The sequence below is a fragment of the Periplaneta americana genome, chromosome 6 (genome assembly GCF_040183065.1).
Source record: "Periplaneta americana isolate PAMFEO1 chromosome 6, P.americana_PAMFEO1_priV1, whole genome shotgun sequence".
Lineage (NCBI taxonomy): Eukaryota > Metazoa > Arthropoda > Insecta > Blattodea > Blattidae > Periplaneta > Periplaneta americana.
The window spans coordinates 105268561-105295094 of NC_091122.1; the positions used below are offsets into that span (position 1 = coordinate 105268561).

The 26534-nt window shown below is 34.1% G+C and overlaps 1 protein-coding gene across 1 annotated transcript; it reads right to left on the reverse strand.

Moving 5' to 3' along the window:
- Positions 1 to 1094: 1094 nt before the first annotated feature.
- UQCR-Q (Ubiquinol-cytochrome c reductase ubiquinone-binding protein) lies at positions 1095 to 26532 on the reverse strand. Its single transcript, XM_069828692.1, has 3 exons — positions 26380 to 26532; positions 5897 to 6061; positions 1095 to 1230 (listed from the first exon to the last, which is right to left on the reverse strand). The coding sequence occupies exons 2-3, from the start codon at positions 6048 to 6050 to the stop codon at positions 1136 to 1138; spliced, it is 249 nt and encodes an 82-aa protein (XP_069684793.1). The 5' UTR covers positions 6051 to 6061; positions 26380 to 26532; the 3' UTR covers positions 1095 to 1135.
- Positions 26533 to 26534: the final 2 nt, after the last annotated feature.

The following is a 26534-nucleotide window of genomic DNA, read 5'->3' on the forward strand; positions in this document are numbered from 1 at the left end:
ATGGATGCTCCATGTTAACTTACTATCGAAAATAACTTCAAGATATTTGGATTCATAAGTCCTAGGAAGGTGTTGGATCGAGAATAATATAACATCCAATTTCTTCAAAGTGGATTTTTTTTTATAGTCAATATGAACTGTGAGAACTTGATGCAACCACACACTTCGTCTTTATTCTTTATTAGATCTCACATTGTTGTAACAGAAACACCAAACCTTGATGATAAATTTGCGACCAGTTCACTTTTATTTTGTTTTGGATAGTTAAAACTATACATTTTCCCTTTGCTACAGACTTCGAATACGATTTCCTACTTGTTATAATGCAAAAAAATAAATCCCATCTTCTGCATATTTGTGTTAGAAATTAAGAAATATTCGAGCAAGCAGGTGCAAAGTAGCATCTTTATTGTAGTCCAAAGGGGGTGAAAATGTATATCAATTACAAATCTTCCACTGCTTCTCCTTTCCATGTCACAATGTACGTGCTAACTATGTAAGTACTAAATTCCATATCTGGACAATAGCCAGCATCACTCTTCTCTCCCAAAAGAGAAAACTTAAGATTTCAGTATGAATTCCGAATGATATTCAGTAAAAACTCTTTCTTTCTTCCAGTGATCAATATGATTTCTGAAAGATACATAATAGCAATTCTTCTTCTTTTTGTTCTTCTACAGCCTCAACCCTCCGTGTGTATATACAAATTACTTGATATTCGGTCCTGGAAACTAACTCGTGGTAATGCAAATGAAAGATAAGGACCTTTATTTTGCCTTACCTGATGATGGAGCAGACATATAGCTGCAGAAGTTTTTTTTTTTTTTTAATTATAATAAGGTGCAGAAATACTAAAACTCTCGTACCAATAAAATACAAGTTTTTATAAATGAAGTATGTTGTGTACGCTCCTATTACAACATGAAGTGATTGGATTTTGTTTTTATGTATGTAGGGATTTAGGAAATTGGTAACTGATGTATTATCAATATCAAAATTACAGTATGATTTGTTTAAATTAGGAAGGAACATTAATATTTTTCATAACACTTGAAATTAAGAAATTAGTCACAATGTTTTATACATATTACATACATTTTAAGATACTACAAAAAATCTAAACCATCTAAGAAATTTATTCATCATTTTCATAATCTGCAGGATTCTTGCGCATTAGTTGGTTGTGCTTCTTCTCAACTGCATCATAAACCAGATAGGCAATTACGAATGCTGAAAAGAATGGGAAAGTTGGTAAAATTAAAATCTTCCCATACATTTTTACATGTATATATCTTCTATTATACAAAACTAGGAAACACTAAAACCAAAGGTATTCAAGAAAAATTTGCACTCTCTTCCCCTTTCCCTCCATAACATACTGATGGAAACCATTGCAACATCCAAATATGCCACTGACTGCACTTGATAGCTAAGGAAGAAAAGTTTGTCTAATATTTTAATACATAATTTATTTTGGTGCAAATGCAGCTTTAGTCTATTACTTTGAAACAGTTTCTGTCTTCAATTGCTTATGGATCACATACTCATACAAGTCGACACAAAGACAGTTAATCCATGAGCAACATTAAGGTTTTGTCTGTATTTACAAAAATCCTGTGCTGAAGCTTAAGTTTATACAAATTCTGTCATGCAATACAAAACAACTTTCTGGAGGTACAGACAATTTCGTGAAGAACAGAAGTCATTCGAGGAACACAGAGGCCTAGACAATCTTGCTATTACAATTACTGCAACACTATTGGAGCAATAGTCACTAGTGTTCGTGAAGGTAGCATATTGTGGCAGGAGGTAGCCCAAAGTATGGGGATTACAATGGGAAACACTCACAAGATTATATTGGAACACCTTATTCTAAATCATGTTTGTGCAAAGTGGATGCCACGACTTCTCATCTCGGCACAAAAAAGTGCGAGTTCATGTGTGCCAAGAACTAAAATTACTGGTACTTGATTATGGTGAGGGTTATTTAAAGTCTATAATTACCTATGATGAAACAGTTCGTGTCTGTGCTAAAGAAGCAGGAAGATCATTTGTGCCAAAAGCAGCACTATCATCACACTAATGACTGAAGGTTGCACCATAATAATGCTCACCCATATAATCTTAGAATGTAGGCTTTCACGTCCAGCATCATTGGGATTGGTGTTATCTGGGTCAAAGGGCTCTGGTCTACTGGAACTGTTGTAACCATACATTTCACCTACTACTCCAGTAGATATCATCAGTGGCAAGGCACACAGGAACGCTATAATCTTTACTCTCCCCAGTGCCTTGACACTAATGATGTCTACCAGAGAAGTAGACGAAACGTGATTACAACACTTCCAGCTCACACATATATGGTACCAGAATATGTCATAAAAAGAAATGTGGAAGCCATCCACCATACAGCCCAGATCTAGATTCATATGCTTCTTTCTGTTACTAAACATGAAAAAGGAAGGTTTGTGTCAACAGGTTCTAAAGGTATCAGGCAGTTCAGAAAAGGATGTTTTTTGTTGGTTATTTTATGATGCTGTATCAACTACTTATTTAACATTGATGGTATTGATGATAGTGAGATGGTATTTTGCGAGATGAGGCCGAGGATTCGACATAGATTACCTGACATTCGCCTTATGGTTGGGCAAAACCTCGGAAAAAATCAACCAGGTAATCAGCCCAAGCAAAAAGAATGTTCACATGTTTGAAGTACTGCAGAGGAGATGGAACAAGTGCGTTCAATTAGGAAGAGACTACTTTGCAAAAAAGACCACGACCACAGTGAAAATAAATTTTGCAATGAAGTTCATGTAATTTCGTTGAACAGCCCTTGCAGAAGACATGAATCTGATATACAACATGTCTTAATGTGAGGTTAATACAAATAATGTCTTATAATTATCTTGCGAACAATTTCAGGGATAAACAAAGCTGTGGCATGTTAATAAACATGCATATGTGTGCATGTACAGTCCTCCCAAAAAAAAGAACGAGGCGCTGGAATATTCGAACTATAAGACACAACATACTGCAAATGATCAAAGATTCGGAGCACAGATACACAAGACAACGCTTAATTGAGTTATTTAAATTCACTCTATTTGGTTTGTTGTTGTAACTAGTTTCGAAACTCACTTGAAACATTAACACTCATCTACAAAAAAATTGTTTGTCTGTTACTGAGGAAATTTCATGTGTTCGATACTGAAATTGATGTGCTGATTCCAGATCTGTAATCATATTTATCATAGCACGACAAGTTTTTTAGTTATGGGACTGTAACATTAATTCTAAATCTTACTATTCAGTACATCTGTACTGTAAAGTTAGAGATATAAATTGAGCTTAGTTTATTATATTCTTTGTAAATTGTTATATTATATTATTTTAAATACATTTATAAGATATGCACTAACAATAAGTAGTAAGCACTAAAAACTCTGTTAAATGTACTTGAGACCTTTGATTTTCCGCTTATGTTGGCATGTGGTTGATCGCTGTAGGAACCAGCAGAAATCACCCATCATGCTCGGATCGTATGGACCCTGGTACCTGGATTCCATCGTTAATAATATGTTCTGATGGAACCTCTCACCATGTTCTTCACTTACAGTGCTGAGATTTGATGGAAAAAATTCAAGATATGAATGAAGAAAGCGCATTTTTAAAAACATGCGACAACCTAGATTCTGAAATGCTCTGAGTATGTTATATACTAACTCAGCATAATTATCAACTTGATAATTTTCTAAAAACCTAGTTGACACTAGTACAAATGTGTTCCAAGCTTCGAGTTCAAGAGCACTCAATTTTGACCTGAATGTAGTGTCACACATCATAATTAAAAATTAAAAATATTATTTTAAAACTGTGACATGATAAAAAAAATGGACTTAAGATCTGTAATCAGCACACTCAAATTAGGATTGGTACACTTGTCTTGTTTGTTTTTATGTAGCAAATTTTAGAGACAGAATATGGGAGAAGGCAGCCATAGCTATTACTGACATTATTATTAGAATGGTTTATTCAGGAATAGTTCTCTATTAAAAAAAACACGAGATGAACTAGACTCAAAAGACATTGAACTAATCTATTCTAATCCACCCTATATTAATCTAACCTGGAAACTGTTACATAACAATTGTTGTTTCTGTACATTACACTGTCACTTAGTCATTTTGTGTTCAACTGGCTATTCTGGGACTTTGGTTAACAATAAATAGGCATCTGGCATCAAAATAATAAATCATTACGGGTAGAAAAGAACAGTTTAGAGAGTGAAAAAGGTGTGATAACGAACGTTGTTTTCTCTTTACATTTATTAAAGACAGACTGCAAGAAAAATAATTAACACTACACAAAGGTAACAAAAGACAGATTCAAAACCTACATCGATACATAAAATACACCCAAAGCTACATATTAGAAATCAAAAACAACAAATCCATAAACTTCCTAGACATCACAACAACAAAAGTAGATAACAAATACATCTTCAAAATGTACAGAAACCCACAACAATCACACACATACACAACATATCCAATCACCCAACACAACACAACACAAACATGCTGCATTTCGAGCCATGGTACACGGACTACTCAACACACCAATAAGCCAGCAAAACTACAAAGAAGAAACAAATACCATGCCTTTTTTAAAGCACTTCATGACTTCGTTGCAGCAAAAAGAGGGTCGAAGGAAAGGCAATTTGGCCAGCTGACTGCAAAATGATGGACACTTAATATTGACTTCTATTACTGCAGTAATCAATTTAACCTTAAAAGAATCGAACATGTTAAATAGTTTCGACTTCCATAATAATGACACGGAATTATTATTACTACACGATTTTAACAATAATAATCGTTGCAAAAGACGAAAACATGCATTCCGCCATGATGAATCATGTAGCAATCTTCTTTGGATTAGCTGCATGATTTCTTGCAGTGAAGGTAAAGCAAATGTAATAAAAGAATGGCCATGCTGCAGAGATTTATGTTTCACTTTAAAAAACGCAGATACAATCAAATACACAGCACAAAAAATGGATACAACCCCAATATAACAGACAACATAATGAAAAAAAACAAAACATAATTACAAGAAACATAGAAACAAAACGCAAACACGAGAACACAAAAAATACATCACACTAACATACGAAAACAAAAACACACACAAGATCACATCTTCATTCAAGAAATTAAACTACAACATCGCACACAGAACACAAAATACTCTACAAAAGCATCTCAACACACAAACAAACAAACAAACAAATACAACCTGACAGGTGTATACAAACTCACATGCAATAGCTGCAACAACTTCTACATCGGATAGATAGGCGGATCATTTCAAACTTGTTACAAAGAACACATCACAGTCATAACCAAATCACACAACACTTTCATATGCAGAACACATCATAAACACAAACCACATTTACAGTAATATAGACATAGACATGGAAATTCTACATATCCAACCAAAAAACCAGAAACTAAACATAGAACAATACGAAATTTACAGATACACAAAAACACACCCACAACAAATCCTCAACACACAACTGAATTTCAGAACACACACAATATTTGACTCCACACTACACAACACAAACGCATCCCACCAGGGGCAAAGACACCAGAAGACGCAAGGACCACGCAGTTCTGAAGATGGCTCCCAAGCTAAAACTAGTCAACTAAGATATTTTTAAACTTAGTTCAAATTAACACGTGATATATATATATATATATATATATATATATATATATATATATATATATTATTCCTAAGGAAAATAGTTCTACAAATGCCATTTCGAGATCCAGCTTAGAATAAAAATAAATCTGCACAGCCAGAGTGAAATTATATTACTCACGTGGCAGGACTCTAAAAATGCTGCTGCGAATCCTGTAGAATACATTGGGAAGACCTTTACTTATTGCTCCAGCAAATGCTCTCTGTTCAAATGGTGATAGTCTATACTGGATAATCCCTCGGATCTTTGCCAATTCACCAAAATGTTTTCCCATTTTGCTAGCACCTACGAAAAACGAACAATATTTATACTAAATCGAAAGATATAATACTTTTTTATAGTATCTTACATGGTTAAAATGATATGTCAAACTGTGATTCGTTAAAAATAGTAAAATAAGTAGAGGAGGGATTCCATTGTCACGGGTGTGACAAAGGTACAATTTCCAATAATTGTAAAATACAGAATATCAGATTCAATATTCCTATTTAAATTATACCACTTTAAATTCAGTTGATACTATTGAGTCATTCCATGTCAAATCACACAGCAATAAAACACGACCTTCTCGTAAATGGTCGAATTTTTTTTTCATGAATTCCAGACATTAAATAAGGAGACCCGTATTGTTTTATTTTCACAATTATTAATTATTTGTGTAGTTATGACTATTTGAAATTACGCAAATTATGCGCGCACTATTACATAAACTCAATTGCATCTCTGGTCTACATATAATTGAGATTTGCGGTTTGGCACATTTGAAAGACTAAATATAACACATTTTATTACTTTAGGTCTATCACAAATAAATTTAAAATTTGGCCTAATTTTTTAACCATTTCTTTTTCAAAGCAAAATTACTATATTAAATAGCCAAGTTAAAAATATGAAAAAAATATAGGCTTGTTCCCTGATGTATTATCTGTAAGCTACTGCCTTTATAAATGTGGGATCTGCACACATACATTTGTAACAATTTATTTTCCGGAGGCATGCACACGCTCACGATTCCCAACTAATGAGCTGCTTGCGGATGTTGGCTAGAAGGTTGCCCGCAGAAAGTTTTACGAAATCCCCTGTTGTATATAACTGATGTTGCCACACTACAAAAACAAATGCATTCATTCATTAAGTGATTAATACCTTAAGGAACAGTAAATATCTTATCTAAAGTTATTTTATTATTGTCAGCTCAGCTAAGAGGGGAAGCCCTTCACAATGCTATTATGTTTATACTGTAATATAGCCAAATGTTTAACGATAGCAGGGCTGGGTAAGACAGTAAACTTTATGACAGTAAACAGATGGCAGGAGACAAAAATATGGAAGAGAAAAATAATCAGTCAGGGTTTGAATTTCATGGAGTGATGTGACTTTTATATAACATGAGTAACGGTAAAGATCGCATAGTATATAACAAGTGTTTAGATCCATTTGACCTTCCTAAGAATAGTACACTAAGATGCATAAGTCGCAATTTATTGATAAAGCTCAATTTAAAGGAGTCTTTGAATGTGCAAATATGTGATTCGTTCCGTAAAAAATCTTTCAACTTCTGGATAGGTCAGGTGAAATTATATGTAGTTCTTGTGATATTAATAAACATGAATCAAATGAAAGTGCGGACAGAGAAAGTGATTATCCCAGTTCTTCTTCTAGCAGTTCTATGGATACAGCACTAGAAATCAGTAATATTGAGAAATTAAACGAAAGTTTGATGTCAATAGAATCCCCTATCAAGAAAAGAAAACTACAACAAAAACGATACTCCCGTGAAAAGTTTCAAAAAGTGTAAGGCTCCCTAGCAAGTAAAGTTTTTCATGTAAAAGATGCATCGTCATCCCTTCAAAAGTCAGCCATATTTTATTTTTGACGGAATGCAAAGTAAATGTACAACCTCAAAATTACATAGTTATTGCAGACTTTTCTGAAAATTATTCATTTGTAATACAAGATTCAGTACAAGGTGTGCATTGGAACAAATGCCAAGCCGCAATAAATCCTTTCGTAGTATATTTCAAAGAAGATACAGAAATTCGTCACAAAAGTATTGCTGTCATGTCAGAAAGCATGAAACATGACACTGATTCCTTTCACTTTTTCAATCCGAAGAAATCAATTTCTTCCGATGGATCAAGTTCACAATACAAAAACAAAAAGAATTTTAAAAATAATATTGCTTACATGAAGACAATTATGGAATTAGCGTTGAATGACACTTCTTTGCAATGTCGCATGGTAAAGGTCCATGTGATGGCATTGGAGGAACTGTTAAAAGACTTGCCACGAGAGCCAGCCTATACAAGATCCTATAACAACACCCAAAAAAAAAAAAAAAAAAAAAAAAAAAAAAAAAAAAAAAAAAAAAAAAAAAAAACCGTTTGATTGGTCACAAAAAAACATTTTTAAAGTGTCATTTATAGTTTGTCCATTGAATAAGCACAAAAACCACACTGAAAATTTGCAGGCCAGGTACCACAATCTAAAACCAATAATTGGTACATTAAAATTACATTCTTTCATTCCGTTGTCAAAAACTGAAGATTTAGTAAAACAATTTTCTTTCGAGAAAGAAGGTAGACAAATGAAAATTTAAAGTGTAGTATGAATGAAAGCAAACGTTTAAAAAGTATAATGTACAAATATTTGAAGATATCATAATAAGTAAATTAGTAGTGTTTCCTCGAGTGACTTGATCCATACTGGGTGTAATGTTGCAATGTTCACTCGATCATCCAACGCCAATAAACCTCCCAGCGCGCTTCAACACTTCCCATCCATTGCTGTTGCATTGACTGCTACACATTGTTTTGTAAGTAATTAAATTCCCATTAAACTACTGCAGATCCCATTGTGATTTTTTCTGGGATTATTAAGAATACTTCAGTGCACCTAGTAGGCATTTTTTTAGATTTTTAATACGGCTATTTCACATTGATATCTAACTTTTAAAAATTGAATCATAAAAAAATATTTGTAATAATTATATTAAAATTAGTTAGTAAATATTTAACAAAAGACAGTATTTTAAGCTTTTAAATGCATTTTTCAAAAAAATTTTAACATCAATAGCCTCAGAAATATGACCCTTTAAATGTTGCATTGTGCGACTTTTAAACGAATTTTAACATGCAATATTTTAAAAACATGTGGACTTAGGAGGAAATAAAAATTCACTTGTTGGTTTATTACACCTATAGAGTTGGTAAAAAAAAATATAAACGCAATCAGAAATATGAAGGTCAAAATTTGTATAATTTTGTGCGATTTGACATGGAATGATTCTATTATGATATCTACAAATTATTTTTAGAAACTACGTGAAGATAACTTATTATTAACGGAAAACTATGTGTCAATGGTGTGACCAAATCAGACACACACACGTACATACATCTTTCCAGAAAGGAATTTGTGAATCAACTGATGGTACGTGAACAATTTTTGTAATAGGACATATTGAATGTTTAATTCGTTATATTTGAAAATATCAGACAAAAGGGTTCCTAATTTAAAACAGCTAAACTGAAATTTCATAGATAAATGAAAATGTCAATAATAAAAAAAAACCACCAATGTCGGAACAAAAATAGAAGAAAAATATTCGGAATATGATTAATCTCACTGTTTCAAGTTGCTTAAAAATAAAATCTCTTTCATATTTCATGTTGTATGCATGGTACCATTCTGAACAAACAGCACGTATTTATTATATTCCAGATGGCCTAACAGTGATTTAAGTCTTTTCAGAAATATCTTGTTTATATTGAATTCCCTGCCATACATTTTACACAATAATTGTCATTTCCTAACATAAAACATAACTCAAACTAAAAGATCAGTTTCACCTGATCTGAACATTTACAAGTATATGATTCGCTCACAAAATTGGTAAAAAAAATACCATTTCCTTCCATTTGAATTTCTGGAAGATTAAAAAATTTAATAACATTCTTTCGTATTTTAACAAGTGAAATGGCATCATCCATGGCTGAAAGTTTATTATCCTCGTATAAGATGATACTTTTTGATTGTGCCACAGATAACATGTGAATAATGTTGCCTGTTTAGAGCTACAATGGAGCTGCCAGAATTCATCCTGTGTTATCAGAGAAAAGTTCTCCACAAAATCAACTTCCATGACAACCTCACTTTCATTAAGCTTCTTTTCACAGGAGTCAAAATATTTGTATTGTTTCTACTTTATCCAACAGTGTCCTTTAAATCCTGGTAACTGATTCTCTAGTTCTTTGACAATTAGAGGGGATGTATTTTCTACCAATTTGGCATTCCACTGTCTTCAATCCACTGCTTCCATGGCAAGATTTCAGCTTGATTAGCTCAGATAACAAATGTGACTGGTCTTGTTTAAACAGACTGCATTTTCCAGTCATGCATTCGTCTTTACTGATGTTGCAGGTAACTTTCTGAAGCAACTATTTACTAGATCGAGGAAAATCTGGAATTACATGTCAAATGCTTTCAAACATTTGAAATTTACATGGTATTTGCATACGCACACATTATGTGGGGTTTGTGACAATGGTAGTACATAACTTGGTCTTACAATTATTGTGATGCACCGAAGTATGTATGATATTTCCGTGCAGGAATTCTGCATTACCATATGATGAAGGATGGGTGGAGCAGAGAAAAATTCTCTATGGCACCAGGACTCGAACCCGGGTTTTCAACTGTACGTGCTGACACTTTATTCACTAAGCACACCGGATTCTGATGGTGGATTGAATTCTCTCAGTTAAACTCCTTCACCCATCCTTCATCATTTGGTCTTGCAAGATAAGGCTTAGACTTCCTGACGAGAATCTCACAAAACTTTCTGAGGTGGACAAGAATGAGACCAAAGTAAATGGTACAAAGTGCAGCATTTCGCAATCACCTGTAAACCCTATAACATGGGCTATGAAAGTGGAGTGCATACCTGTAATGTTTGCAGCCATACGTTGTCAAACACTGTACCTGTGTCATTAGGTGATACAGCACCTGCTGGCAGGTATCCATTGTGTACATCAGTGACTGGCATTTAAGTAGTATATTCAGAGCACAGATCTGTTCCTACACTAGCGAAAACTGTATGTGAAATATGTGTAGATAATTGTGTTTTGAAAAATGGCTTGTAACCCTCATGCTGTGATACACATACTGGTGAATGAGGTCATGAAGAATTACCAAGTGGACAAACGACTCCAACGTACATCGATAGGCAATTGCACTAGAGTTGTATAGCCTATTGGAGCAACATATCACTGGCAATGTTGTCTTGTTGGAAGGAGAAACATTGTAGTATGATAATGATGGAATCTTGGGACACATTATCTGAAGAGAGTGATATGCTCGACCCTCTAGCACACAACATGACAACCAGTTCCAGTTCCTATGAATCATCACCTCCCCCCCATAGTGAAATGAAAAAGCATTCACGAACAGTTTTCTGGAAAAGGAATGCAAAGTGTCCATGAAAGTGTGAAGATTGTAAAGAAAACCGTAGCAGCAACTGCCAAGAATTCAAGATATCACTGGAAAAATGCGGCAAATAGTAATCGCTCTTGAAAGGTAGTACAATAGAACACAGAACTGCTCAAATTCGACAGCATATGTACCGTACATAAAATTCCGGAACACACGTGATATGGGACACATAATTCACTACTGGCTTTGAAAGAAGTGGACGAAAGAAGCAGTTATCTCGATGGACGTTCTCAATTTTAAAGTCAGGAAACATTTCCTGGACCAAATGAAACGCCACTAACTATGCAAGATCACAAGATTCGTTACTGACAAGGAATGTGAGTGACCTCGAATGCTCAGAACCGCACGAACATGTGCTTAGAATATAAATCGCTCATCCCAAAAACAGTGGTATGAGTTATTCTCACGCAAAACTGCACGTCTTACCACAAGAAACATTTGAATGATCACCTATTCAAGGTCTAAAGCCTCATCTCCACTATTAAACATTTAACAACAACATGATAATATAATATGTTGAATTTAACATGTATATAGACATTTCAAGTCTCAATTGACTTAACATGTTAACTGAGTATGTTGACGTTAACACTTTTAACATATTGGCGTGTTTTCCAGCAGCAATGGAAAACATGTCAAGTCAATTCACTTGCTCAATGCAGTGTCGGTACAGTTTGTACAGTTTCCATAGCAACTAACATTCGATTTTGTGGCGCGTAACTAGGAACACCTCTTGATAATTTTTATACGATCCTTGGTGTTGGCTGTAAGTTGTTCGAAATAGTGGAGTGGACAAAAGAAAATATTGTTAGAATAAAATTGATTAATGCACTGATGAAAAAGCCTTCTTTGTGGGATGTGGCTGCAAAATAATACAGAGACAAACCAAAGAAGGCCGACTGTTTTAGAGAACTGAAATTATTATTATTTAACTGTTCTCGAGAATACAGTAGAGAGTTTTTGCATCCTCGTCATATGCTAAACATTAATGCTATGTTGACGTCAGTAATGGTCGTAATGGTGACGTATGTTAACATTCGTAAAAGTTCGGAAAGAATCACACGATATTAGTCGCTCTTTCAACATTTATCATGTCGTAGCTTCTATGACAGTCAATCAATTGAACTGCAATTTTTTTAATTGTGAAATGGCTGCTCTTAATTGTGTGTCTTCCTTTGATATGACAGGAAGTTTTTTTGCAGCACTATATTATTAAAATCGTGTTCTGACATTCTCAGAAAGTTTTATAATCCAAATCGATCTTAACTTTAAGCTTGTTTAGAATGTCTTCTGTATTGTGTCTTTTACTAAGATATTGTCGCATCCACAGTCTCATTTCTTCCTTTTCAAGGCCTTTTAATAAGCTACAGAGGCAATTACAAAAACCAAATCATCTTCATCTGAGTCCATTGTCCAAGATTTAAAAAATAAGACACTACCTACATTAAAATCTCATAGCCTAGACTGTTTATGGTGGACTATGCAAAGAAAGTAAAGTTTAACATGTTTAACAGTGTGGACAAAGTGTTAAATGAAATTAGCAATGACATGTTCAGTCAACATGTTGCGATGTTAACAGTAAACAGTTTAACATTTAACATGTTATTTCAAAGGCATATTGGTTCCGTTAAGTTCAGTGTTAATTGAAAAATGAGTTCTATTCAGTCAATACTTAACATAACACAATAAAACATGTTATAATAACATTTACACAGATTTTAAAAACAAACGTTTTCGCCAATTTTGATTGGCATCTTCAGGTCGTGTAGGTCGAATGGAACATGTTATAAAAAAAGTGAACACTTGGTATATGACGTTAAAAACCAAAGTTACAACTGTAATATCACTTAAAAACAGAGAATAGAATATAGCAAAAAGCCTCCACGATGTGTGTAGAATCACTGTGTTGAAAGAGGCGTGTGTGAACCAAGGAAACAGCACTGTATCTGCAATGACAGAAGAGTTTTGCTGTTTCCTTGGTTCACACACGCCTCTTTCAACACAGTGATTCTACACACATCGTGGAGGCTTTTTGCTATATTCTATTCTCTGTTTTTAAGTGATATTACAGTTGTAACTTTGGTTTTTAACGTCATATACCAAGTGTTCACTTTTTATAACATGTTCCATTCGGCCTACACGACCTGAAGATGCCAATCAAAATTGGCGAAAACGTTTGTTTTTAAAATCTGTGTAAATGTTATTATAACATGTTTTATTGTGTTATGTTAAGTATTGACTGAATAGAACTCATTTTTCAATTTCATTTAACATGTTGTTGTTAAATGTTTATTAGTGGAGACGAGCCTTAAGAGAGGAACTTTGGTAACACAAAGAAACAAAATATCGATATAATAGGACCAAAACATACATATTTCAATGTCGTGACTATATTGCTATATTTCCCTCTGCTTAAAATAATGGGTCATTCCATAGTGACACACGTAACATTTTTTAAGTACCTAACTATGATCTTCACAGGATATTTAATTAAATACTTAGTAATTCATGAAAAAGACATTACTGTCTTTTAACATAAGTATTCCTAAATATAAACACAAATTCTTAATGAAAAGGAATAATTAATAATGCAAAAAATATTAAATATTGTATGGTGTGACACACGAACATTTTCTTGCCACTAGATTTATTACCAAAATGGAAAATGTTCATATTATTGTGCCAAATGACATAAATGCATTCAGTTGTTTTCCAAACAATTAAGACAATTGTGTAGTACATCTAACTGCTAAATCACGAACTTTAAAAAAAATTAACAGTGCCATTAAGAAACAAAATATTGCAAATGTGTTGTAACACACAAACGTGACACACGAACATTTCTGTCATGTTGGTTACTAATTGTTTTAAATGCACTATAAATACATCACTTCCTGTGGAAGACTTATACACTATGCCTACAGTTTTTATTATACAAAACAACACTAGATTACACTAAAATACACTTTTAAATTGAAATATTCACGGTTGTTTACAACCATATGTGGTGATATTTCCTGTGTAATATCATGTGACGAATATACCAATGTGTCAGCCATTTGTAGTACTTCCCTTCCTTGGACATCACAGACACTTTAAATTCTTCGCCACCACAAGATTTTGTAACTTCATATGTAGCCTATATTTGACGGCTTTTTTACTTGGTCATTTAACGACACTGTATCAATCACTAGGTTATTTAGTGTCAATGGGATTGGTGATAGCAAAATGGTATTTGGCGAGATGAGGCCGAGAATTCGCCATAGATTACCTGACATTCGCCTTATGGTTGGAGAAAACCTCGGAAAAAACCCAACCAAGTAAGCAGCCCAACTTAAATTCTTGAAAATACTATCAAAAAATGTTCAAAATGTATTAATATTTGAAGAGCACAGGAAAAGAACGTGCTTTGTCCACTTTATCAAATTTTTCAGGAGAACAATTTCAAAGTTTGAAACCAAATTCCATGGATACTAACGGAGATATTAATGAACACCTAAGTCAGTATGAAAGAACAGGTTATCTGAATGAATTTGAATTTAAGTTTGCATCCTTATTTTTGAAAATTGTAGTTTTATTGACATTTATGTAAAGTAATGTCATAAGTTACAGGGAAAAAACGTGCTTCTTATGTACGGAGGAATTAATTTTAGATTAAATATTACAAGTAAAGCTGTTTTCTTCCGGAAACGTGTTTGTATGTGTGTTTGTGTGTATTGTATGTATAGAAATTTTGAATTCAGAATTTCAAAATCACAGGATTGACAAACCTTTAAATGATAACATAACGTTAAACATTTTCTCTTTCCTTTTTTAACTTTTTCTGTGATGAAGTGGAGTGGGGGCATAATAATAATAATAATAATAATAATAATAATAATAATAATAATAATCACTTTTGTCACAAAATGCGCAGGGCCTCATAAGAATAAAACAAGATCAATTCTGTCCCAAAACACACAAGGTATAATAATAATAATAATAATAATAATAAAGATCACTTTTGGCTCAAAATACACATGAACTAATAATAATAAAAATCATTTTTGTCCCAAAATGTACAATCCTAATAATAATAATAATAATAATAATAATAATAATAATAATAATAATAATAAAGATCACTTTTGTGCAATTTTGTCCCAAGATGCACAGGACATAATAATAATAATAATAATAATAATAATAATAATAATAATAATAATGAAAATAATAATAATAACAATAATAATAATAACAATAACAACAATAACAATGATCACTTTTGTTCCAAACTGCGCAGGACTTAATAACAATAAAAATCACTTTTGTCCCAAAATGCACAGCCCAGTCTAGTGTGGAAGGTTTGTGTAAAACACTCTATCTTCGTGTCCACGAAATTCCTTCAAAATCTGGAGGTCCTAATACTTTTCCTTCGAAGTTTCTTTGTTATAAATAATGTTACCGATATTTAAATTATTAGCGGATATAAAATAAATTATTCAAAATAATTTGTGTTTTGCCTCTGTAAGCAGGACATGGGTATTCTTCAGATTGCTACTCTCGAAATCGCAGTGAAGCTCTCACCACCGACGAAATCCTAGTTCCATTACACATATCACGATGTTGAATGAGGTGAGGGTGTTCTTTTGTGATGATTACCCCTCTGATGGGCCTTGTAAGAAATGAGTATTTCCTCAAATATTTCTTCTGCAGAAATGACTCCCAACTTCCCATCATATCTTGATTGAACACCACAACATCAAAAGGCGTAGGTTTACTTCGAGCTTGTACCATGATCCGCACCCAACCCATTGGAAGTTCTGTTACTGCTTTTGTATTAGATAGTCCTATATTTTATTACATTCCATAAACGAATGTTTCATTCTGTTCATAAGTTTAAATTCGTTCACAAGATAATTAAGATACTTCAGAACAATATAATTCTTGCACTGGTCTGAACATGAATCACAAAAATTTTCAAGATATCCGCTTTGTTGTCCATTATTCCTGTCACAAAGTGATTTAAAAAGGATACGACTTCATTGGCTCCTTTTCTACCATTATCTTCAGTACAACTACAAAACACTGAAGTTTCATCTGAAATTTGATGAATATTGAAAGAGTAAACAAATAATTGCCTTCTGTAATACTAATAGACATCATTGATACTAATGTACGGTAAGCATACATTTTTTCGTAGTCCATGAAAATTGCTTCTGTTTCTTCAAACTTCCGACTTCTTAAACGAGCATTCCTCTTTCTGGTATAAAATATTTCAACTTTGGGTTTATAGACCTTGTTGTTAATGGTGATCTTATTAATTTATTCCAAAACTTGTTTCTTCATGTTGCCATCTAAATTATTTTCAGTCAGTCTTGCATTCAGCACTTCCATCTCAGCTGTGTACTTATCACATGCATGTATCACTCCTTGGATATCCAAATGCTATATTGAATTTGGTGTTGAACATTATTCTGTATGTTTCATATGAAATTATTAAATTTTGGTATTTTTTCTTGAACATTTCATACATCTTTTTCACTGATAGTTCTTCTGGGAGATACAATTTATTGGTCCTTCCATTGCTGTAATGACTGATCGCTTTCGATAAACTGGAATTATTGTAATGAGCCCAGTCATATGTAATGATTGTTGATTCCAGTCTTCTAAATCATTAAATTGCCTTATAATACTTGATCTTTCTTCAGCACTTACTTCCTCGAAACACTTTAACTAACAGTTGCAGTCTTCTCCTACTTCATGTGATTCAACCCTTAATTTCTTCATGACTGCAGTCATTCTCCCTCGTACTTTCTTTTTCTTAACACTGTTAGAAGTCGAAGGTCTCTGAGTTCCATCCTCAGATGAAGTACTCAACATTCACTAATATAATAATATTAATAATAATATTACAATTTAAGTGACAAATTTACAACACTTATACTTCTAAACTGAATTTCTCAAACTAAAAAGATTTATACTTGTACATAAAGTTTATGCAGCAAGAACGAATTTTCTCATTATAACAATAATGAAAAACAATGGAATATTATTTTTACTCCAATTCCCTTCTTCCTGCTATAACATGCATGCCAATCCGTAAGGAAACTAAAAATTAAATCACAGAAACAGTGGACAGAGCACATTATTTCCCTGTAGTGAGAGGACTTAGCACGTTCTTTCCCTGTACGCCAAATCTAAAATCTCTTGTAGCACTTCGACTATTCACATTATCACATTGGTCGATTAATAACTTTAAACTACATGGAATCCTGCATCTCATAGCATGCATAACTCATTTTTGAAAAAAAGTGGACAAAGCACGTTCTTTTCCTGTGCTCTTCATTTATATTAATAGAAAAAGTAATATAGATTTAAAATGGCCTAACTTTTAGAATTGCTAAATGATACCTAGGGTAAATTAATTAATGTTATTAAATAAAACGATTTTAAAATAATATCAGAAATTCAGTACCATTTACCTAATGTGCAAATAATTACACCAATTTATTTATACATAGGCCTAGTATGGCGGCTACCTGTTTACAATATAAATGTACTGCATAAGCTTGTTTTTAATATGAAATAAATTAACATAAACCAATTTTTTAAGTTTTTAATTCAAGGAATTAAAAAAATAATAAATATTTTATACGAACTTTAGGCATAAAATGTCTTATGCTAATTTTAGGCCTACACACTATATTTTTACAACAGTTGTTGTTTAGTCTGTCCAAAGACAGGTGTGAACCTCACAAGTGATACCAAGAAGGCACTACTTATAAGGCAACTAGGCCAGGAGATATGGGATAGCGTGGCCAGTTCCTTTCCCCCTTATAACAGTATTATGGAACACATATTTTCAAGTGTTTAACTTACAGTTTATGTACATTGAAAAAAAAAACACACAGGTGCGTGTGCACTCACACACAATTATCTAAATCAACAATAAGTATTTGAAATTCCACTACTAATTATGTTTAGACATAAAGACTTCCAATAACAACAAAATTTGTAACTGGATTTTAGGATAAACTTTAGTGACACACGAACATAACATTTTTGTTCGTGTGTCACAGTCATGTTACGTGTGTCACGTGTTTTTCTTGTAGAATACGTACATAAATCAAAATGTTGCCCATATAAGAAGTTGATTGTTATGTGATGTTTCTCACTTCTACATTTATGAAACATGAAAAAATTAAATAGTTTTGAAGAAATATAAACAAATGTCCATTTGAGAATAACACACGAACTCTCAACCTTTCCTTGTAATAATTGCAATCAAGCACGAAATAATCATTGTATTACGGTTTATATGCATTGTCATTATTAACAAAGGTCCGCACTTTATTATTAATTGCATTTAACATACAGAAGTAATTATTTATTTGCCTTAAATGTGCATTCAAATATGTGATTTCTAGTAGATAATTTCGCGCTCTTAAACCACAGACTTCTTGGCGCTTTTTCTCAGACATACGTGTTGTTACACAATGAGTGTTATCAGATTCAAAAAATTCTGATCATAACGAAAAAAATGACATATAACAAGAAGAGATTCGTGAGATTTTTATTTTTCGTGAAAATTTCGCATTTTCGTGGAATGACCCAATTACGCTATCTGAAGATCAAACTTTTTCTACTGACCTGATAGTGTTGCACAGCTATTCAGTCTTCAAAGTGAGATTTCAATGAAGTAGTCAAAGAAAAGTGGAACAGAATAATATGCACATCTGACTAAAGCCCCTTTTTCACATTCAACATCACTTTCGCATTCAAGCAGTCCAATATCAAACGCCACACTAATTACATTTTCAAACGATGATATTGGTATGTCAATGTCATAACCTGCCTTTTACCAAGCATATTGTAACATAAGCTTGTACTTCAGTGCAGAAAGTTGATTGTATAGCACAGAGTGAAATCTGATAATGAAATGATGATCATGTAACTTTACTTGTGGTTTTTCACACTGTAGTATTATAAAATCAATGATCCTTCTCATGTAGAGCTTATATTGCCTAAGAAGTACACATCAAGAGATTGGCAATATTTTGTTGTCTTCGTTGGCAATATCTTGAGCGTAACATCCTTGTTTGGTTGGAAAACTTTCATCTAACAGAGTACAATCTCTATGGCCTGACCAGGAATCACACAGCAACAGACTCTTCTCATCGTCACATATATGTTCACCAAGGACTGTAGTTACAAAACTTTTCATATGCTCTTTCATCACTTCTCCACTTTTGGTTGCCTCCATATGAATGTTTCGTGGGCATGTTGCTTCAAGTTTCTTTGAAACATTTGGGCCAAAAGTGCCTTGTGTCTCTTGAAAACAGACATAGAAATTATTAGCTAATCTGCCACTCATTGATAAAGCCACATGAATTGTATAGCTGTGTGTAGAGAGCTATACACAGACTGCAACACACCAGCTGTAGTTTTCTCTCCTCTGTGAGATAGTGTTGACAATGAAGACATTTCATAATTAAATTGACTTTAGTCACTGTTCCAAAGATTTTCTTTGTCCACACTCTCATCTGTTACATATTTGTTCACTTTTTCCACAAACCTCTTGTGCCTTCTGACGAATACTATGATCTTCTTGTATGTCCTTACATGTCACAAACGTAGTAATATCCCTGGAAGAAATGCCATATTCAGCCTTAAGTTTGTTGATAAAAGTAATCGAAGCTGTGAAATTGTCCAACCAACCACGTTAGACGCTTCTAGTGCCCACATTTGCAGATACCAATAGTGAATTGCAGATCCATATGCTCTTGACCTATCAAATTGTGACATTACGTACTCTTTTAAAGTTTTTAATTGTGACAGCCTGTTTCCTTTGAAGTGCGCTCGACTTCGCATTTTGCTAGTCACATAATCTAATATTAACTTGCAATTTGATTTACTTCGAATGCACTTATAGCATCTCATTCATAAGTTTGCTATAGGAGTTGAAGCCACAATTGTAATAGTCTTCACAAATGTTCTCCAGTATGTTGTCATCAATATCTTGTAATACACTGGGTCTCGACATTTTGGGTGGAGATGGTTCGTACTCACTTTGACTTGAAGGTTTCTGTTGCTCTGGAGATGAAAGTCGTGTACTGCTGGAAGAGCCAACTTCAGGTACAGGCTTCTTCTTGTCCTTCAAAATCACTATACCTATCCAGCTATCTTCATTTCTGTGCCATTCCCATTGTATTTGTGCATTATTATGCCATATAACATATTCGCAACTCCTATCCTCGACTCCGATTATATTTCTATATTCAGCATGTCGCAACTTTGCCTCTAACATTTTGACAACATCCATGGAATTAATTTGCCTCATGATACCTATGTACACTGTTTACACTCTAACACACAACCAAACACTCCTACTGCAGCTATACTGTTCACACAACTAAAGTACTTGTTAGTGCAGGTACAACATGCCACCGTCGAATGATGCTAGCAGACAACAGCTGACTTTTGTGTGGGAATGATTCATACCATTGTTTTTGAGATGAACTATTTATATTCTAAGCACATTTTTGTGCGGTTCTGAGCATTCGAGGTCACGCACATCCCTTGTGAGTTGGAATTTGTACGAAAAGTTACATACTACATTACATCTAACAAAATCAATGGCGACATGGTGTTCAGTATTATATGCATATTTCACTACATACGAGGCGTGTTCTTAAAATAAGTTCCAAAAGGGTGTAGTAAGTAAACGGGAAGATATTTACAAACCATTTTTGTTGCACTGTATTCCCCATACTTCAATTACTTCTCAACATAATCTCCACCATTATTGAGGTATTTATCGAGTCGTGGCACAAGTCTTTCTATCCCCTCATTGTAGAATTCACCCACCTGCGATGTGAACCACTCCCATACTGCTGTTTTCACTTCGTCGCCATCAAAATGTTTTCCACCGAAAAACTTCTTGAGGTGCAGGAAGAGATGAAAGTCACTCAGAGCCAAATCCGGGCTGTAGGGAGGATGGTCAATTTGTTCCCAGCCAAATTTTTAAATGAGATTTTGGGTGTCACGAGCTGTGTGTGGCTGAGCGTTGTCATGAAGCAACACAACTCCGTCGGTCAGCATCCCACGTCTCTTGTTCTGAATTGCGCGACAGAGCTTCTTCAAGGTCTGACAATAGGTTTCTCTATTAATGGTTTCACCCTGAGGCAAGAATTCGATGAGTGGGACTCCTTTTCTGTCCCAAAAAACACTGCACATGATCTTGCGTGTTGACATGGTTTGTTTGAATTTCTTTTTCCTTGGTGATGCAGTGTGCCTCCATTCCATGGACTGCTGCTTCGATTCAGGTGTCATGTGAGACACCCAAGTCTCGTCACCTGTCACGATATGGTCAAGAAACTCATCACCTTGTTCACTGTAACGTGTGAGAAAGTTCAATGCACTGGAAGCTCGTTTGGTTTTGTGTTCCTCGGTGAGCATTTTGGGTACCCATCATGAGCAAATTTTCGATATTGTAATCAATCTGTCACAATTTTGTAGAGAACACTCCGCGACATTTGTGGAAAATTCAAGGAAAGCGAAGAAATTGTGAACCTCGTATCCTCGTGAATTTTTTCATCGACAGCACGCACCAAATCGTCATTGACCAAAGATGGCTGACCGGTACACTGCTTGTCATGCACAGAGACAAGGCCCTCGAACTTCCTAACCCATCTCCTGACCATTCCATCACTAATGGCATCATCACCATACACCTCACAAAGTTGACGATGAATGTCAGCTGGTTTGATGTTTCTCTAATTCAAGAAACGGATAACAGACCGCATCTCACAGTCAGCGGGGTGCTCGATCACTTTAAACATTTCAACTGATCACAACTAACCACACACACGGACTGAAGCTGCATGCACAACTTGCCTGAGGACTGAAGAAGAAAACATGCATGCACAAAATAACAATTGCAGCGATGCGACGGCTATAACTGAAAACGGAACTTACTTTAAGAACACGCCTGTTAAAATATTATTTCATGATCACATGTTAGTGTCCAGTTTGATATTCTGGGTAATTATGAAGTTAATATTGCTCATTTCTGTGTAATTTTTTCAGGATTTTTGAGATGACATATTTTGAGTCATTCAAGGTCAAAGGTCAAATTACGTGACCTTGCAAACTAAATAATTACAAACATAGTTGTGTTATATATCATTTGAAAAGTTTTTTCAGTAGCTTTTGATTGAGACCTCTCTCAATTCTGTAAGTTAATTACTATTTGAGTTATACCAATAAATAAAAAGTCATATGCTAGAAAATCCTTTACTTTTTAAATTATTTGAAGTCCTATATTCCGTAAAGTATATAACATATGGAACTAAAATTTTGTATGAATATTTACTTTAACAAGGTCTGCAAATATGCCAAATTTCAAGAAGATCAGAGACTGTAAGGTTGTGGGTTGAGTGATTTGGCATGGAATGACTCATATGGATGTCATACCAAAAGCCTGAACAAACCAAACCTGTCACTGATCCTTGACCTTACGAAAACTCGCTTATTCCATAGTTCCACAATAATTTGCACAAATACATTAGATAATACGTCATGTCTTAACAAAAAAGATCACACACTTTACTGAGTTCGCCTCTTCCAATGATCATTAACCAAAAGACTGAGTGATCTATTACAACTTCACGAAATATAATCAAATTTACCATCTACACAAATGCCAACTAGAAGGAAATCCTACATTATGAAAAAACATTACCACAATAACTTCACAATCTTAGAAGTATATGGACTTCTGATTACAGGACAGCCATATTCTACCACGAAACAGGTGAAATCAAATACAAATAAACACAACAAACTTTTCCACTACTTTTTAACTACAAATAAATGCGCTCAAGCCGACATTAACTTCGAAAAGAGTTTTTTTTTTTTAATATTATATCTGCATTGTTATGACGAGTAACACAGGCCACCGACATGGCTCAGTCAGCTAAGGCGCTTGCCTGCTGGTCTGAAGTTGCGCTTGGACGCGGGTTCGATCCCCGCTTGGGCTGACTACCTGGTTGGGTTTTTTTTCCGAGATTTTCCCCAACCATAAGGTGAATGCCAGGTAATCTATGGCGAATCCTCAGCCTCATCTCGCCAAATACCATTTCGCTATCACCAATCTCATCGACGCTAAATAACCTCGTAGTTGATACAGCATCGTTAAATAACCTACTAAAAAAATGACAAGTAACATAATTACCACAGTACAAATCTGCCTCTGTGTAACGTCACAGTTTGTAGTGAGGGAGAATAGAGAGAGCAGAACTTTGCAAAGCTTTTAATGCTCTTGACACCCACGACCAAGCCAAGCCACTTGAAATTTACCAGTAACTCACTGGCAGAGATATAAAAAAGAACTGTATCATTTGGTCACAATAAAAAGCACCACAATCAATCCATCGATGGGTGCGAGACACCACTTGGAAACACATGCCTAATATGAATGATCAATTGATGCCGGTGCCAGTGAATCGGTACATGTGCTATAGGCCTATGCAACTTCAGGTGAATGTGTGCAATAACGATTCAAGTCATTATACGGATTTTAAACTTTACCCAGAAAGATCTAATATACTTAATGTAGTAACTGGCATTCCACAAGGTTCTGTGCTAAAGACCTTCCTTTTTCTCATTTATATAAATGACGGTAATTTCATAGAAGACGGGCACTTGGTTGAATATAGTAAGTATTACCAACTTTTTTTATTTCAGAGTTAAATGTTAGTGATCTTTTAGTGACTTTTACATGTTCTAGGATTTTATACTAGGTGTCGCCGTGATTTTCTTTTAATTTTATTGGTTATAGTTGTCATTTGTTCTAGAATTTTCGTTAATTTTGAATGGATAATGACGTTATCAGTTGTTCTTAGTTGTTTGACGTGAGTAGTGTTATGTTGTGTCTAATGGCTAAAGCTATTGAAAGTTTGTCATTTTATGATTTTTGTGATTTTCTTTCGATTTGATTGGTTATAGTTGTAATTTATTCTAGAATCTTCATTAATTTTGAATGGATAATGACGTCAGTTGTTCTTGGTTGTTTGACGTGAGTGGTGTTACATTGTAGATTTGTCTGCATTTGTCGAATGCACATCGTCATGCTTACGAAAAGGCACTTCTCAGTGTCAATAATTTATTTTGTGTGCACGAGGTTGGAATTTTGAAGTAAGAGGGAAAGGAAGGAATCTGTATTCTGAAATTATTTATTAAATTTTGTGTCGATTTTGGTTTAGTTCTTTCGCTGGTGAATAACGATTGTGTTGAATGTTGAGGAGAACACTGTTTTCCTGTGGTTTAAAGGAATTATTTACTGAATTTTCTGTAGATGTTAAGGTGTAATAAGTGTTCGAAGAGAATTTCATTTAGTGTAAAGACGTGGTTTATTTATGCAAAGTTGACTGTACGACAAAGTGCTGGTTTAGTTCTTTGTTGGCTGAATGGTTTAAGGTTAGATTGCCTTAAAGCCTGTGTCATTTATACTGTGAAGACGTCAATGAGAATTGAATTTTATTTGATAAGTTGATAAATTATTATGTTTTGTTTTGTGTTTTGGTGATTTTTGGGGGTAAAGTGCGGACGAAAACTGCCAGAAAAGTACTACCAACTATGAAGTTCGAATGCCACTAAACGCCAAACAAATCAAAGGCGAAAAATTAAATATATTTTAATTTTTTTGAAGGGCTTGTTCTTCTTTAAAAATATGAACGTATATTTGATTTTTCATCTTTGATTTTGCGATGTTTGGTGACATTTGGACTTCATAGTTGGCAGAACGTTTTTGGTAGTTTTCGTCAACCATGTTGGATTTTGCCCGTCTTCTAGGAAATTACCTAAATGACTTACTCAACTTTCTGCAATACAAATCAGTGCTATATACATATGCACATGTGCATGATACTGTATCATTCTTATTACAGCAGGGACAATACAGAGTTCTCAGACCAAAACCCAGTTAATGATGAAGTATCTCATGGAGAGTAGAAGGATAAACTTGTTTTAAAACTACACAAAAATGAAAAAAAATAAATAAATAATTCCTACATATCCAGTGGGAATTTTGGTAGCCAATTGTTTTGATTAACTGCATGACTGTCACAAGGCCTGCCCAAATTTCTCCCCCTTTCCCTGCAAGAAGATATTGTTACACAATCAAACTACTGTTACCAACATAACACTCGAGAGTGTTCAGGAGGAATTACTAGGACAACAGATCATATACTTAATTTGTATTATACATAATATGCTATAAACACTGAGGATGTAATGCTAGAAATTCGTCCTGTACCAAAAGAATATGAAGATAAATATATTTCACTTATAATGTTGAAAGTATTTCTGAACGTAAACTAAAAACGCGTAGCCTATTTATTATTATTATTATTATTATTATTATTATTATTATTATTATTATTATAGGATAATTATTTAGTAAGCATAGGCCAATCTGCCATTTCCTGCGATTGACGTACAAGGCATATACTTACCCGTTGGAGAGTGTAAAGAGGCTCATAATAAATGTCAGTTATGAGAAAAGTTTAAATTTAATTAAACTATATGTATATATTTGGTAATGGGCACTCCTTGGTAGAGTATCTGCCCTGGACCTCCATTGCAAGAAGACCGACATAAATCCTAGATGAAAAATTAGTTAAGAAAAGCAAGATAAATTGATGGGGAAATAAAAGAAACGCTACACAATTATACTGTAATTTCGTACGAAAGAGCAAAGTGCAAAACCCCCACATTTTCACGTATATCCCATTATGAGTACAAAAGCCGCATATATAGGCAACGGCGCATACTTCTAGAAATGTAATTCTCCTACGTAGGACATATAAAAGTTCATTATAATATTAAGCAATTTTATTTTACTTTATGTCTGGAAATTGCTGTTTATCCGTTTATTCCATTTAAAGTTTAACCAATTCAGAATTTATGAGAAAGTAAAATCTAATATGGCTAAGAGTGCATATATGATACTAACGGTAATTAACCGAACTATGTGGTAAGTAAACAGCAACTTAAGATACAGCGGTAATTCCTACAACAAAACATAACATTTTACATAAGAATCCAGTTTAACCTACGTATATCACCTTCTCACAAATTCACCCTCGCCAGTTCCTACACTGCCTATGGTGAGCTGATCCTGTGCTGGTGGGTAGCAGACGAACCAAGAGGGTCCTTTTGAGACGAACATTCGATTTCACAGCCTCCTAAATTGTAAGAGCCAAAGGATACGATCCAGCAG